This window comes from Ornithorhynchus anatinus, chromosome 1 (genome assembly GCF_004115215.2).
Source record: "Ornithorhynchus anatinus isolate Pmale09 chromosome 1, mOrnAna1.pri.v4, whole genome shotgun sequence".
NCBI classification, from domain to species: Eukaryota; Metazoa; Chordata; class Mammalia; order Monotremata; family Ornithorhynchidae; genus Ornithorhynchus; species Ornithorhynchus anatinus.
The window spans coordinates 98829120-98845365 of record NC_041728.1 but is presented as its reverse complement, the minus strand read 5'-3'; the positions used below and the strand labels follow the sequence as shown (position 1 = coordinate 98845365).

Here is a 16246-nt window from a genome sequence, read left to right as displayed (position 1 = left end):
TTCACTTCTCGGTGCCTCAGTGACCTCATCTGGAAAATGAGGATGAAGACCGTGAGCCCCACGTGGGACGACCTGATTCCCCTGTGTCTCCCCCAGCGCTTAGAACGGTGCTCGGCACGTGGAGAAGCAGCGTGGCTCAGTGGAAAGAGTCCGGGCTTGGGAGTCAGAGGTCGTGGGTTCGAATCCCGGCTCTGCCACTCGTCAGCTGTGTGACTGTGGGCGAGTCACTTCACTTCTCTGGGCCTCTGTCCCCTCATCTGTAAAAGGGGGATTAACTGTGAGCCTCACGTGGGACAACCTGATGATCCTGTATCTACCCCAGCGCTTAGAACGGTGCTCTGCACATAGTAAGCGCTTAACAAATACCAACATTATCATTATTATTATTGTTATTACATCCGTGACCGACATACCAGATCCCCATATCAATTAGCCAATAATCGAGCGGCGTGGCTCGGTGGAAAGAGCCCGGGCTTCGGAGTCAGAGGTCGTGAGTTCGACTCCCGGCTCTGCCACTTGTCAGCTGTGTGACTGTGGGCAGGTCACTTAACTTCTCTGTGCCTCAGTTCCCTCATCTGTAAACTGGGGATGAAGACCGTGAGCCTCACGTGGGACAACCTGATGACCCTGTATCTCCCCCAGCGCTTAGAACGGTGTTCTGCACATAGTAAGCGCTTAACAAATACCAGCATTATTATTAAATAGGTAAATGTTAAATACCTTTTACGCAGCATCCACAGACGCCGTTCTCTGCCCCGCAGGCTGCTCATCGACTCGAGGGCCGAGCAGAATGGGCGCTTTGGTATGCCGGAATGCCCCGCCGCGCCCTGCTGTATTTTAGATGTTCCCTACTGGAGAAACAGCGTGGCACAGTGGAAAGAGCCCAGGCTTGCGAGTCAGTGGTCATGGGTTCGAGTCCCGGCTCTGCCACTCGTCAGCTGTGTGACTGTGGGCAGGTCACTTCACTTCTCGGTGCCTCAGTTACCTCATCCGTAAAATGGGGATTAAGACCGTGAGCCTCACGAGGGACGAGCTGATGACCCTGTATCCGCCCCAGCGCTTAGAACGGTGCTCTGCACATAGTAAGCGCTTAACGAATACCATCATCATTATTATTATTATCGCTGCCAATTTATTTCCTTTGATTTTTCCAGAGGAGAAGACAAGTAGCCACGCAGTTCAAAAATCAGAGTCTGACGAAAGTGAACCTACGGCGCTTCCTGAGGATAGTCAGGTAATGAAAAGAGTTTCCCGAAGTGTGGGGTCCAGACCCCAGAGCCCCGGAGGGAAGGTGAATGTCAGGATCCCACCCCCCGTTTTCCTCCTTCACGCCCGCGTTGTTCCTGAGAGCGATGCTTTCGGTCTCTCGTCATCACAGGATCTTTTGGGAAGGAGGAAGGGACAGATAGACCCTGGCTGATTTTAAAGCCCTTCACAAATTCGTCGGAAAATTGAGATGTTTTGCTCATCAGTTATACCTCTCTGAAGTATCCCGGTACACCTCTCTGGGATATCTATTGGACACGGCGAGGACTGCTGTTAGGGCTTGAATAGGTGGGAACCTTATTACATATTTGATGACATTTATTCATGACAAAATAAGCAACACCCAGGTGCTGTCGATGAGTACTGATATTAATGATTATAGTATTTGGACATTTACTCTGTACTAAGGGTTAAGAGCACGGGCCCGAGAGTCAGAGGCTCGTGAGTTCTAATCCCGGCTCTGCCGCTTGTCTGCTGTGTGGCCTTCACGTCTCTGGGCCTCAGTTACCTCTCCTGTTAAATGGGGATGGAGACTGTGCGCCCCGCCTGGGACAGGGACTGCGTCCGACGTGATGTGCTTGCGTCCATCCCAACGCTTAGTACAGTGCCTGGCGCATAGTAAGCGCTTAACAAAAGCCATAAAAATGTAAAAGAAAATATAAAAAAATCAGAGGACCTGGGTTCTAATCCCAGCCCCAGTACTTAATAATAACAGAAATAATAATAATAATAATAATGATAATAATGGTATTTGTTAAGCGCTTAATCTCCATTGCCCCTCCTCCCTCCCTCTGCTCTACCCCCTTCCCCTTCCTACAGCACTTGTGTACATCTGTACAAATTTATTATTTTATTAATGACGTGTCTATAGCTATGATTCTATTTATCTATATTGATAGTAGTGATGCCTGTCTACTTGTTTTGCTTTCTGTCTCCCCCTTCTAGACTCTGAGCCCGTTGTTGGGTAGGGATTGTATTTATCTGCTGCTGAACTGTACTTTCCAAGCACTTAGTACAGTGCTCTGCACACAGAAAGCACTCAGTGAATAAGATTGAATGAATGAACGAATGAATTTATACTGTATTAGTGTCTGTGACTGGACTGTAAGCTTGTTGTGAGCAGAGAATGGGCCTACCAACTCTGTTATACTGTATTCTCGATGTTGGTATTTGTTAAGCGCTTACTATGTGCCGAGCACTGTTCTAAGCGCTAGGGTAGACACAGGGGAATCAGGTCGTCCCACGTGGGGCTCACGGTCTTCATCCCCATTTTACAGATGAGGTCACTGAGGCACCGAGAAGTTAAGCGACTTGCCCAAAGTCACAGAGCTGACAAGTGGCCGAGGCGGGATTCGAACCCATGACCTCTGACTCCAAAGCCCGGGCTCTTTCCACTGAGCCACGCTGCTTCTCTCTAAGAAGCATACTTGGAAGAATACTTGGTATTCTCCCAAGTACTTAGTAGAGTGGTCTGCACAGAATCAGCGCTCCATAGATACGATTGATTGATTTACTTCTGATGATTGATCTGAGCTGTGAGGAGCCCAAATTCATGTTGCTCCTGTCGTATTTATCATCATCTCTTTTTGTGGTGGGTTTTTTTTTTTTAAATTTAAATCTCCTGTGCCAATCAACAATCCGGTCGCTCTATAAACTTAAGTTTTGAACCCTTAGAGGGTCAAGACCCTGTCTTTATCTCTTCAGACTATTTCTTTTCCCATGCTCAGTACGGGGCTTAACAATCGGTAAATTCTATTTAATCAGTCAATCCGTGGTATTTATTGAGTGCCTACTATTGGCAGAGCACTGTACTAAGCACTTGGGAAAGAAGAATGTAACAATACGACAGACCCATTCCCTTCCAACAACAAGCTTACCGTCTACAAGGAGAGACAGACTGGGGGGAGTTTACAGTCTAATGATACTATGATATATTTAATTGTATCAATAAATACTTCTACTCATACTCCTGGCCCTAACCCGGTGCTTCGCCCTAATCCCTGATAGTGTTGCCCACCCTGGTTTTAACTCTAATCCTTGATCCATTCGAATCCAGGTCTTAACCCTATCTTTGGCCCCGATCTGATAGTCCAAATCAGGATTTTCTCTAATCGAGGTTGACTTTGGGTTTTGGAAGGATGAATGATCGTAACTTGCTGACTACTGGTTTATAAGTCACTGGACTGTAGACATTTGCCTCTCTACCCCCTGGGTACTCTGCCCATAGCCAAACCAGGAGCCCAGCCCTGGTTTTACCCCTGCTGCTGAGACTTGGGGCTAAACACTGGGGAAGGGGGTGAGCACGTGGCCAGGGAGATGCCGTAAATCCTGCGAGGCTCAAAGAGACACGCCTGGAAGCTCCCCGTGGGCAGGGAACACGTCTAAGCCAGCTCCGCCGTACTGTTGTCTCCCCAGCTCTCGGTACAGTACAGCTCTGCACACAGTAAGTGCTCAAAAAATACTATTGATCGATAGAGAAGAACAAATTCTCTAGAGTATAAGCTCATTGTGGACAGGGGACATTTTTTACCAGCTGTGTTGTACTGTACACTTCCAAGTGCTTAGTTCAGTGTTCTGCTCATAGTGGGCCCTCGAATATGACTGATTGAGAGGGACAAATCCTCTAGACTATCACCTTGTTGTGGGCAGGGAACGTATCTAACAGCTCTGTTATATCATACTCTCCCGAGCGCTTAGTGCAGCGCTTGGTACTCTGCACACAACCCTCAGTGAATATGATCGATGGATCGATCAGTTGAAAGAGAAGGACGGATCCTCCAGGCGGTAATCTGGTCGTGGGCAGGGAACGTGTCTACCGGCTCCGTGTATCGTATTCTCCCAGGCACTTAGTACCGTGTTCTGCACACAGAGTGATTGATTGACCAGATATACTTGCCGGGAAAATCGGAGGCAGCGGATGGAGAGACTCCAGCAAAGCAAGTTTTGACTTCAAGAGGGATTTTTATCCTGCCCAATGCCTTCTCTGCAGGTGGAGGCGGTGAAGGAGGATGGCCTCTGCCAGCTCCCAGATGACGTCGCTCCAGCGGAGGCCAGCGGCGACCCTCCGGATGATTTGAAGGTGAGAACTGAGGTGGAAGCGGCTCAGAAAGAGCCTGGACTTCTACGTGGGAAGCGAATCGTTAGCCTCCGAGGAAAGGCCTTATTTACGTAGGGGTTACGTTCTTGAAGAACCCCACGTTGTAGTTCTCGCACCTTGACTGACATCGGGCCTGTATGCACAACCATTCTGCCCGACATCACGTCAAGAACGGCCTGGGCCTGGGAGTCAGAAGGACCTGGGTTCTAACGCCGGCTCTGCCACTTGTCTGTTGTGTGACTTTGGGCAAGTCACTTGATTTCCCTGTTCCTCAGTTACCTCATCTGTAAAATGGGGATTAAGACGGTGAGCCCCATGTCGGGAAGGGAAGGTGTTCAACCCGATTAACTCGTATCTACCCTGGCACTTAGATCCGTGCTTGACGTACAGTAAGCGCTTAACAAACACCAACCTTCGTCATCAAATACCATCATCATCAGACATATGTTGTCAGAAGAACGTTCTCTTTTTCCCCGATAATGTTCCATCCCAAAACTTTGGTGAAAATGTGCATGATAGGATAGCTGACTGTGGAGTAAAACCAAGTGAATTTGAGGAAAATTCTGGGGTACTAGGATCTCAGATTTTTTTTTACCAAAAAATGCATTTTAATGGACGTTTCAAAATACAACATGCTTTCAGTGGATATTCTTGGAACTGACATTTGTCTCTAAACTGTAACTTCGTTGTGGGCAGTGAATAGGTCTGTTTATTGTTATATTGTACTCTCCCAAGTGCTTAGTACAGTGCTTTGCACGCAGCAAGCACTCGATAAATACAATTGAATGAATTAATGAATGAATGCCGTATCTATCTTGTTGTCCCTTGAGTTCTTAGGAGATGATATTGCTACATGTGCATAAAATACCCAGGTGATACCCCAAATCGAAACCAGATCGAGGATAAGAACCTTGTCCAACCCGACTTGCTTGCATCCACACCAGATCTTAGTAGAGAGCCTGGCAACATCGTCAGCGCTTAGAAAATACCATTATTGTTATTATTATCCTCCCCGTGTGTATGGGAGAAAATTCTTTCGGGTGTCCCCCATGAATTTTTGCAAGAGAAGAGAATTTGTACACACTGTGGCCTATGCTTGAAATCATCTGGGCAAGGCAATACCGCCAGGCACCCTCAGTGGCACTCTGCTGTGTGACCGAGGGCAAGTACTTCACTTCTCTGTGCCTCAGATCCCTCATCTGTAAAATGGAGGTTGAGACTGTGAGCCCCATGTGGGACAAGGACTGTGTCCAATCCATTTTGCTTGTATCCACCCCAGTGATTACTACTGTGTCTGACTCACAATAAGTGCTTAACAGATACCCCAATTATTATTATTATTTTCACAGCACATTTGGGGCAGAGTGGCCACTGCCTGTGAGTAGCAGTTGACGATGATGATGATGGCATTTGTTAAGCACCTACTATGTGCCAGGCACTGTACTATGCGCCGGGGTGGATGCGAGTAAATCAGGTTGGGCACAGTCCCTGTCCCATGTGGGGCCCACAATCTCCATTTTACAGGTGAGGTAACTGAGGAACAGAGAAGCGAAGTGACTTGCCCAGTGTCACGCAGCGGACAGGTAGCAGAGATGGGATTTGAACCCATGACCTTCTGACTTCCAGACCTGTGCTTCATCCACTACGCCATGCTGCTTCCCTAGTTCCGCCAATATTACAGCAGCTGCCAGTAGGTGCCCCAAACAACGTAGCCGTCAGCCCCGTGGCAAACCTGTGCGGGATCCGACCGAGATCCCGGAGATCGTGGCCCCTGGAGGAACCCAGATGCCAAAATTCAGGGAGGCCTCCAGATAGCCCCTGCTATCCGAGCTAGCAGTTAGTACAGTGCCTGGTACATAGAAGCATTAAATATCATTCAATTTTAAAAAAGCCGAAGATGCCCTGGGGGAAATCTAGAAGGATTTCAGAAACAGAATAAGGATAAGAGTATTTAACTGTGACCTTAATGTTGGTATTTGTTAAGCGCTCACTATGTGCCGAGCACCGTTCTGAGCGCTGGGGTAGTCACAGGGGAATCAGGTCGTCCCACGTGGGGCTCACGGTCTTAATCCCCATTTTACAGATGAGGTCACTGAGGCACAGAGAAGTTAAGCGACTCGCCCAAAGTCACACGGCTGACAAGTGGCCGAGCCGGGATTCGAACCCATGAACTCTGACTCCAAAGCCCGTGCTCTTTCCACTGAGCCACGCTGCTTCTCCTTGTGCACAAGACCTTCCCCTTGTGCAGGGGTGACAAGGTTGACGTAAAACCCTGCAGGTGTAGATAATAATAATAATAATAACGACGATGGCATTTGTTAAACGCTTATTATGTGCAGAGCACTGTTCTAAGCACTGGGGAGGATACAAGGTCATCAGGTTGTCCCACGTGGGGCTCACAGTCTTCATCCCCATTTTAAATAATAATAATAATCATAACGTTGGTATTTGTTAAGCACTTACTATGTGGCAGAGCACCGTTCTAAGCGCTGGGGGAGATACAGGGTCATCAGGTTGTCCCACGTGAGGCTCCCAGTTAATCCCCATTTTACAGTTGAGGGAACTGAGGCACAGAGAAGTGACTTGCCCAGAGTCACACAGCTGACAAGAGGCGGAGCTGGGATTTGAACCCATGACCTCTGAGTCCCCAGCCCGTGCTCTTTCCACCGAGCCACGCTGCTTCGCTAAGCAACATGGCCTAGTGGATAGAGCATAGGCCCGGGTCTCAGAAAGGCCTGGGTTCTAATTCCGGCTCTGCCACATGTCTGTTTTGTGACCTTGGGCAAGCCGCTTTACTTCTCTGTGCCTCCCTTACCTCATCTGTAAAATGGGGATTAAGACCGCGAGCCCCACGTTGGGACGTGGACTGTGTCCAACCCGATTACCTCGAATCTACCCAGTGCTTAGAACAGTGCCTGGCACATAGTAAGCGCTTAATAAGTACCGTGAAAGAGAAAAGAAAAGGTGGCTCCCATGGATTTGTGCAGGAGGAGAGGATTCCGCCGAAGCGGAGCTTGAGCCTGCTTCGGCCGGAGAATCAAGGAGCTGGGAGGGAGGGAATCTGCAGAGGTTGTATCCCCAGCCACTTAGGGGTGAATTGAGATCTTGATTACTCTTCTTAAGCGTCCGATCAATACTACTGAACGATGGACGAGCAGAGCATGAACTTCCTTAATTGCCGAACGTTGTTCAGGGATCGGGGGGTACCAGGCCGAACACGGCACGGTGCAGAGCGGGACAGCCCGAACAGGGCTACTTACGCCTCCTAGACTGGATCGAATGGCTTTAACTCAACTGGGTTTAGTCCCGATCTGTACTCGCTATCTGTACTTGTATATTATTGCGATTACGCCCAGCTCGAAATAATATAATAATAATAATAATAATTATGGTATCTGTTAAGCCTAGTGTTAGGAAAAAGTCCAAGGAAAACGTGGAAGGGGCAGATCAGCAGGTAGATGGATAGAAACCATAATATTGATAACGAATTCAATAGTGTTTATGGAGCACTCACTGTGTGCAGAGCACTGTACTAAGCGCTCGGAATGTACAAATCGGCAACAGATGCAGTCCCTGCCCATTGACGGGCTTACAGTCTAATCGCTAATTGCCGAGTCTAATTGCTAGGAGTCATTAGCAAGGTTACAGATTATGGCAGAAGAGAAGATGTTCTGAAGAAAATATGTCCATAAAGTGGCTATGAATGGGAAATGATCTGATGGCATTTTATAGGTATATAAAATCTGTTAAGCACTTCCTATGTGCCAAGCACTGTACTAAGCCCCGGGGTGGATACAAGCAAATCATGTTCGTGGCTCAGTGGAAAGAGCCGGGCTTGGGAGTCAGAGGTCATGGGTTCGAATCCCGGCTCTGCCACTTGTCAACAGGGTGACTGTGGACAAGTCACTTGACTTCTCTGTGCCTCAGTTCCCTCATCTGGAAAATGGGGATTGAGACTGAGCCTCCCGTGGGGCAACCTGATTACCCTGTATCTACCCCAGCGCTTAGAACAGTGCTCTGCACATAGTAAGCGCTTAACAGATACCAACATTATTATTATTGTGTTGGACACAGTCCCTTGTTCCACATGGGACTCACAGCCTCGGTCCCCGTTTTGTAGATGAGGTAACTAAGGTCCGGAGAAGTCCAGTGACTTACCCAAGGTGTCACCCCTCACCCCGAGACGGGTTCGTTCGGGAATCGACACAGAGAAAGAGAGGGAGAGAGATAGAGGGACCGGGGACGGAACGGTCGAGTGTTATACAAAATTTATTCCACGAGGAGAACTGAATTATCTGACTATTTTGGATGCGGCGAATTGAATTACTTGATTATTTTGGAGGCGGCGAATTGAACCTCCCTTTCGGGAGGAATATGAATTTTTCATGATATTAGAGCTTCCCCATCGGGAGGAATAGTCTCATGTGTTACTCACGCGTCGTAAAACCCCCAGGACCCACCCAGGAGGAATTCACTTACGCTTTTTCGCCGGTGGTGGGGCAGCTAGGTCCCACGTACGAACGCTTCCCACTTGGAAGGAATCCATTTATGTGTTACCCGCCCGTGGCGAAGGGCCTAGCTTCCAGCCCCACGAGCGCTCAGCGGGACACTCAGCCATCCCTCGGTTTCTCACGTGGTGTAGACAGAGCGGGCGTCTCACGCTCTGGGCAGTGGTGACCCGTGCCAGTCTCCATCCGCTGCACAGAAGGTATTTATCTCCTGTACTCTTAGGCTGTTCCAGCTCCCGGCCTCGGTTTATCCAATCTCCGCCCTCCCCCCCCCCCCCATACCTAATTCGACCGGCACGGGGGTGAGGGACACCTTCTGCATCCCCGGCTTGGTGGGAGCGGCACCCCACCCGCACTTCTGAGTTCCACCTGAGACGATGGGTACCCCGGGTTCACCTCGGGACACAAGGTCACACGGCAGACACGTGGCAGAGCCAGGATTAGAATCCAGGACCTTCTGATTCCCTGCCCGTGCTCTATCCGCTAGGCCGTGCTACTTCTCTATTACTGATAACAGCCTGGGTCATTCATTCAATAGTATTTATTGAGCACTTACTGTGTGCAGAGCACTGTATAATGAAGTTGGTATTTGTTAAGCGCTTACTATGTGCAGAGCGCCGTTCTAAGCGCTGGGGTAGACACGGGGGAATCAGATTGTCCCACGCGAAGCTCACAGTCTTCATCCCCATTTTACAGATGAGGGAACTGAGGCCCAGAGAAGTGAAGCGACCTGCCCACGGTCACACGGCTGACAAGTGGCAGAGGCGGGGTTCGAACCCCTGACCTCCGACTCCCAAGCCCGGGCTCTTTCCAGTATAAGCGCTTGGAAAGTACAACTCGGCAACAAATAGAGCAACCCCTGCCCAACAATGGGCTCACGGTCTAGAAGGGGGGAGACAGACAACAAAACGAGGAGTCATAATAATGATTAATTATGGTATCTGTAAAGCGCTTACTATGTGCAGAGCACCGTTCTAAGCGCTGGGGTAGACACGGGGGAATCAGGTTGTCCCCCGTGGGGCTCACGGTCTTAATCCCCATTTTGTAGATGAGGGAACTGAGGCCCAGAGAAGTGAAGTGACCTGCCCCCGGTCACCCAGCCGGCAAGTGGCAGAGCTGGGATTCGCACTCATGACCTCTGACTCCAAAGCCCGTGCTCTTTCCACTGAGCCACGCTCAGTAGCGTCAATATAAATCAATAGAATTGTAGACATACGCGCATCATTAATAAACCAGAATAAGAAATATGTACGTACATGCACAAGTGCTGTGGGGCTGGGGGGGGTAGAGCAGAGGGAAGGGGTCGGGGCGATGGGGAGGGGAGGAGGAGCGGAGGAAAAGGGGGGGCTCAGTCCGGGAAGACCTCCCGGAGGAGGGGAGTTTTCAATAGGGCTTTGAAGAGGGGAAGAGAGTCAGTTTGGCGGAGGCGAGGAGGGAGGGCGTCCCGGGACGGCGGGAGGACGTGGGCCGGGGGTCGACGGCGGGACGGGCGTGGACGGGGGGACGGCGGGGAGGTCCTGTGTGCTAGACTCTCCATCGGCTCCTCCCAGTTCGGGGCACAGAACTGGGCAATACCCAGGATAAGGTACCCTCAGAAAGGGTTAACAAGTAATCACCCCAGTTGACCTTGGGACCGCAGCGGGGAGAGGCAGCCTGGCGTGGGACTTGTAGATGCCAAGTCAGGGTGCCGCCGTGATAATTAAGGAGCGGGGTAGGTAATGATGATGTTGGTATTCGTTAAGCGCTTACTGTGTGCAGAGCACCGTTCTAAGCGCCGGGGGAGACACAGGGGAATCGGGTTGGGGGCTCACAGTCTTCACCCCCATTTTACAGATGAGGTCACTGAGGCACAGAGAGGTTAAGTAAAGCGTCACCATGCTACATTAAGGGGCGCCAGAGGAAAGTATTCTGGAGAAGGTTCACGCGTCCTGTCTGGGACTACTTTCATCTGAATAATAATAATCATGGTAGTCGTTAAGCGCTTACCATGCGCCAAGCACTGTACTAAGCCCCGGGGTGGTTACAAGCGGGTATCGGGCCCGGACACGGTCCCTGTCCCACATGGGGCTCGCAGCCTTAATCCCTGTTTTCCGGACGAGGTGACCGAGGCCCGCGGAAGTCAAGTGACTCGCCCGAGGTCATGCAGCAGGCAAGCGGCAGTGCTGAGATTAGAACCCAGGTCCTTCTGGTTTTATCCAACAGATGAAACGGGAAATGTGCCCTGATTTTCCTCCCCCTCACCAACCGGGTGTTGCCCTTCTTTTTTTTTATTGTATTCGTTAAGCGTGTCCTATGTGCCGGGCACTGTACTGAGCACCGGGGTAGGTACAGGTTACTCGGGTTGGACGTGGCCCTTGTCCCATATAGGGCTCGCCGTCTCAATCCCCATTTTCCAGATGAGGTCACTGAGGCCCAGAGAGGTGAAGTGACTTGCCCAAGGTCACGCGGCAGGCGGGAGGCAGAGCCGGGATTAGAACCCAGGACCCCACAGTATTCCCGACAGCTGCGCAGGGTGGGGTCAGGTCCATAGTCGCGATGGGGGGGGAGCAGACGAGAGGGAGCAGGGGAATCGGGTATCCCGAAATCATGCAGCGAATATTTAGGAACGCCTCCGTGGGTTCGTGGCTCAGCGGAAAGAGCCCGGGCTCGGGAGTCAGAGGCCATGGGTTCGAATCCCGGCTCGGCCACTTGTCAGCTGTGACTGTGGGCAAGTCACTTCACTTCTCTGGGCCTCAGTGACCTCATCTGGAAAACGGGGATGAAGACCGTGAGCCTCACGGGGGACGACCTGATTCCCCTGTCTCTCCCCCAGCGCTTAGAACAGTGCTCTGCACCTAGTAAGCGCTTAACAAATACCAACATTATTATTATTAACTTCTCTCTGCCTCAGTTTCCTCAACTGTACAATGGAGATTCATCCATTCATATGCTCTATAGCTTGATCGTATAACAAAGTATCAGCCTCTCTGCCTAGTTCTTTTCATCCCGGAATAGGGGCCGGGAGAAGGTCGATTTTATTCATTCAGTAGTATTTATTGAGCGCTTACTATGTGCAGAGCACTGTGCTAAGCGCTTGGGATGAACAAGTCGGCAACAGATAGAGACGGTCCCTGCCGTTTGACGGGCTTACGGTCTGATCGGGGGAGACGGACGGACGAGAACGATGGCGATAAACTCTCTTCTAGGAGTCGGCTAGCTTATTAAACATTCCTCCTCCAACTCAAGGGTGGCTCCCAGTGTGCTGTCCCAGGTGAAACTGGGGGGCGGGGTAGGAGATGGGGGGAGCGTGTGCATGTGTGTGAGTGAGCGAGAGAGACGGGGAAGCAGCGTGGCTCGGTGGAAAGAGCCTGGGCTTCGGAGTCGGAGGTCACGAGTTCGACTCCCGGCTCTGCCACCTGTCGGCTGTGTGACCGTGGGCGAGTCGCTTCACTTCTCCGGACCTCGGTTACCTCATCCGTAAGGTGGGGATTAACCGTGAGCCTCACGTGGGACGACCTGATTCCCCTGTCTCTCCCCCAGCGCTCAGAACAGTGCTCTGCACATAGTAAGCGCTTGACAACTACCAACATCATTATTATTAAGGTGCAGGGGCGATCCTAGCTAGAAAAACAGAAACCCCGTTTCCCTTGGTCTCCCTTCTCTCCGCGCCGCAGGAAGCAGAGACGGAATCCACCATTTCCGAAGCTTCGCCTTCGGTACGCGATGACGGCGACGGAGATTCGCGGACCGCCCCGCCAGCTCCCTTGCCGGTTGGACGGGACGAGGACTTTCACCCCGTGTACCGAGGAGCTTCAGCTGCCTTCTGCATTCAGCTGTTCTGTATCGATGAGAAACATGAAACGAGGCAGGTATCGATCTCTGGGTTTGCCGAATCCGTGTATTCTCACGACCGGTTCCGCGGTTCCTTTGTTCGGCCCGTAGAGCGGGCAAGGAGGATTTTTCCCTTCCGGCATACGGAGTGGCGTTTCCACCCCCTGTCTGGCTTACGGATTCATCTACCAACCCCGGGTTTTCCCCACTCCCAACAGCCGAACCTTGAGCAGAGGACGTGGGTTCTACTCCCGGCTGCGCCGCTTGCCGGCTGTGTGACCTGGGGCAAGCCACTTCACTTCTCTCTGCCTCAGTTACCTCATCTGTAAAACGGGGATTAAAAGCGTGAGCCCCGTGTGGGCCAACCTGATGACCCTGTATCCACCCCGGCGCTTAGAGCGGTGCTCGGCACACAGTAAGCGCTTAGCAAATACGACGATCATCATCATTATTATTAGAAAGTCTTTTCTGAGCGCACCCAGACCCTCCACAAGCACTCGACGATTCGGAGCGGCGCGGTGCAGGCAACTTTTCATAGAAGTCACATGATGCCACGGAGGAGAGAATTTCCCCCTGGGGGAAAGAATCCGGGGAGTTTTGCCATAGCGTTCGTGTTCCTCCCTCTCCGCCCCGCCACCTCTCCCTGAACGCGTTTCTGCCCCCGCTCCGCTGCCCCCACCGAAAACGTCCTCAGAACGGCACTGCCCTCACCTTCCTCCACGGCCTGCGGATTCGCGCCGACCCCGGTGTCCTCGGGAGGCCCCGGCGGTTGACCCCCATCTCTTTCGCTGCACGGACTGCTCCCGTTTCCATTCCCGTCAAGAGCGTGGGCACGGATGGCGTACTCACCTCTTTCATTCATTCGATAGTGTTTATTGAGCGCTTACTACGTGCAGAGCACTGGACTAAGCGCTCGGAATGGACAAATCGGTAACAGACAGAGCCGGTCCCCGCCCTCGGACGGGCTCACGGTCTAATCGGGGGAGACGGGCAGACAAAAGCAACGGCAATTAATGGAATCGAGGGGATGAACATCTCATTAAAACAATAGCAAATAAATAAAATCACGGCGATGTACATCTCATGAACAAAATAAATAGGGTGATGAAAATATATACAGTTGAGCGGACGAGTACAGAGCAGCGTGGCCTAGCGGACAGAGCGCTGGCCTGGGAGCCAGAGGACCTGGGTTCTAATCCGGGTCCACCATCTGCCTGCTGCCTGACCTTGGACAGGTCAGTCAGTCGGTCATACAGTAGAACAGATTTGGAAGACATGTTCGCTGCCCGCGAAGCACAGATCACTTAACTTAGAGAAGCAGCGTGGCTCAGTGGAAAGAGCCCGGGCTTGGGAGTCAGAGGTCATGAGTTCAAATCCAGACTCTGCCACTTGTCGGCTGTGTGACTGTGGGCAAGTCACTTAACTTCTCTGTGCCTCAGTGACCTCATCTGCCAAACGGGGATTAAGACTGTGAGCCTCACGTCGGACAACCTGATCACCCTTTATCTCCCCCAGCGCTTAGAACAGTGCTCTGCACATGGTAAGCGCTTAACAAATACCAACATTATTATTATTGTTGTTATAATTATAATATATTATAATATATAATGTATTATATAATATATATATATATTTTACTCTATTGCCATTGTTCTTGTCTGTCCGTCTCCCCCGAATAGACCGTAAGCCCGTCAAAGGGCAGGGACCGTCTCTATCTGTTACCGATTTGTACATTCCGAGTGCTTAGTACAGTGCTCTGCACAGAGTAAGCGCTCAATAAATACTATCGAATGAATTATTAACTTCCCCGTGCCTCAGTTTCCTCAGTCGTAAATGGAGATTCAATGCCATTAGTGGTATTTATCGAGCGCTTACTGTGTGCAGAGCACTCTGCTAAGTTCTTCGGAGAGTATATTGCAAAAGGGTTGGTAGGCAAAATCCCTGCCCACAAGGGCCTTGTAGTCTAGAGGAATAGAATCTACCCATTCTCCCTCCCCGTTAGACAGTGAGCCTCATGAGAGACGAGGACTATGTCTGACCCGATTTATCTTGTATCTACCCCAGTGTTTAGTCCATTACTTGGTACAGAGCAAGGATAAAACAGCACAGGCCTGAGAGTCAGAGGATGTGGGTTCTAATCCTGGCTCCATCGCTTTTTTTTAATGATATCCGTTAAGCGCTTACTATTCCTCTGGGCCTCAGTTACCTCATGTGTAAAATGGAGATTAACCGTGAGCCTCACGTGGGACGACCTGATTACCCTGTATCTACCCCAGCGCTTAGAACAGTGCTCTGCACAGAGTAAGCGCTTAACAAACAAATACCAGCATTATTATTATTTGTCAGACACCGTACTAGGCGCTAGGGTAGATACAAGCTAATCAGATTGGACACAGTCCACGTCCCACTTGAGGCTCTTGGGCTTAAACCCCATTTTACAGATGAGGTAATTGAGAAGTGAAGTGATTTGCCCAAGGTCACACAGCAGACAAGTGGCAAATCTGGGATTAGAGCCCAAGTCATTTTGACTCCCAGGCCCGTGCTCTATCCACCATGTCCCACTGCCTCTCACTTACCTGCTGTGCGACCTGGGGCAAGTCACTCAACTCCTCTGTGCCTCGGTTCCCTCATCTGCAAAATGGGGATTTAATACCTCTCCTCCCTCCTACTTAGATTGTGAGCCCCAGAAGGGACCTGATTAGCTTGTATCTACTCCAGGGGTCAGTGCAGTGCTTAGCGCACAGAAAGTCCTTAACAAATACCACAATTATTGACCGGCGCTTTCCTAGCCCTTTGCCTTCCTAGGCTCTCACGGCCTGACTCCTTCCATCATCGAATGACCAACCGTGGGTGGCGGTCATGATGATGATGATGGTATTTGTTAAGCACTTACTATGTGCCAAGCACTGTCCTAAGCGCTGGGGTAGATACGAGGTAATCAGGCTGTCCCTTGTGGGGCTCAAAAATCTTCACCCCCATTTTCCAGATGAGGGAACTGGGCTTCCCCAGAGCCACACAGCTGTTAGGTGGCGGGGCCGGGATTAGAACCCACGCCCTCCGACTCCCAAGCCGGGGCTCTTTCCACTAAGCCGTGCTGCTCTAGCATTTTGGGGTCCTTTCCCACAGCGGAGAATCCGCTTTCTGCTGGGTGGCAGGAGGAGACGGAGTAGCTGTGATGGCTACCTCCCTGCTGTGGGTAGAAACCGTCTTGCCAGTATGGCTTGGGTGGAGATTTTGGATGCACAAGTCTGTGCTCCTGTGGGGGGAGGGCTGTGTATGTTTTCGTGTGTGCCCGAGTGCGTGTGTGTTCAGTGTCCACACGTGTTTCCCCTGCTTCCCATTTCTCCATCCGATTCTTTTTCTCCCATGCCCTTCCGTCTTCTCCGACCCCGCCTTTTTCTGTCGTTGCTGTTGTTTTTCAAGCGCTCACTATGTGCCCAGCTCGGTACTGAGTGCTGGGCCAGATAGAAACTAATCAGGTTGGACGCGGTGCAGGTCCCACATGGGGCTCGCTGTCTTAATCCCCATTTTACAGATGAGGGAACGGAGGCACAGAGAGGTCAAG

At 50.9% G+C, this 16246-nt stretch overlaps 1 protein-coding gene across 5 annotated transcripts in view; it reads left to right on the top strand.

The window, feature by feature from the left end:
- The window catches only part of CFAP61 (cilia and flagella associated protein 61), a 315110-nt gene that overhangs the window by 80295 nt on the left and 218569 nt on the right, over positions 1–16246 (top strand). For all 5 annotated transcript variants that reach the window (XM_029072415.2, XM_029072412.2, XM_029072401.2 and 2 more), the window contains exons 9-11: positions 1155–1234; positions 4256–4345; positions 12525–12715. In XM_029072415.2, the coding sequence (XP_028928248.1) occupies positions 1155–1234; positions 4256–4345; positions 12525–12715 (361 nt within the window). The remainder of the gene's footprint in view (positions 1–1154; positions 1235–4255; positions 4346–12524; positions 12716–16246) is intronic.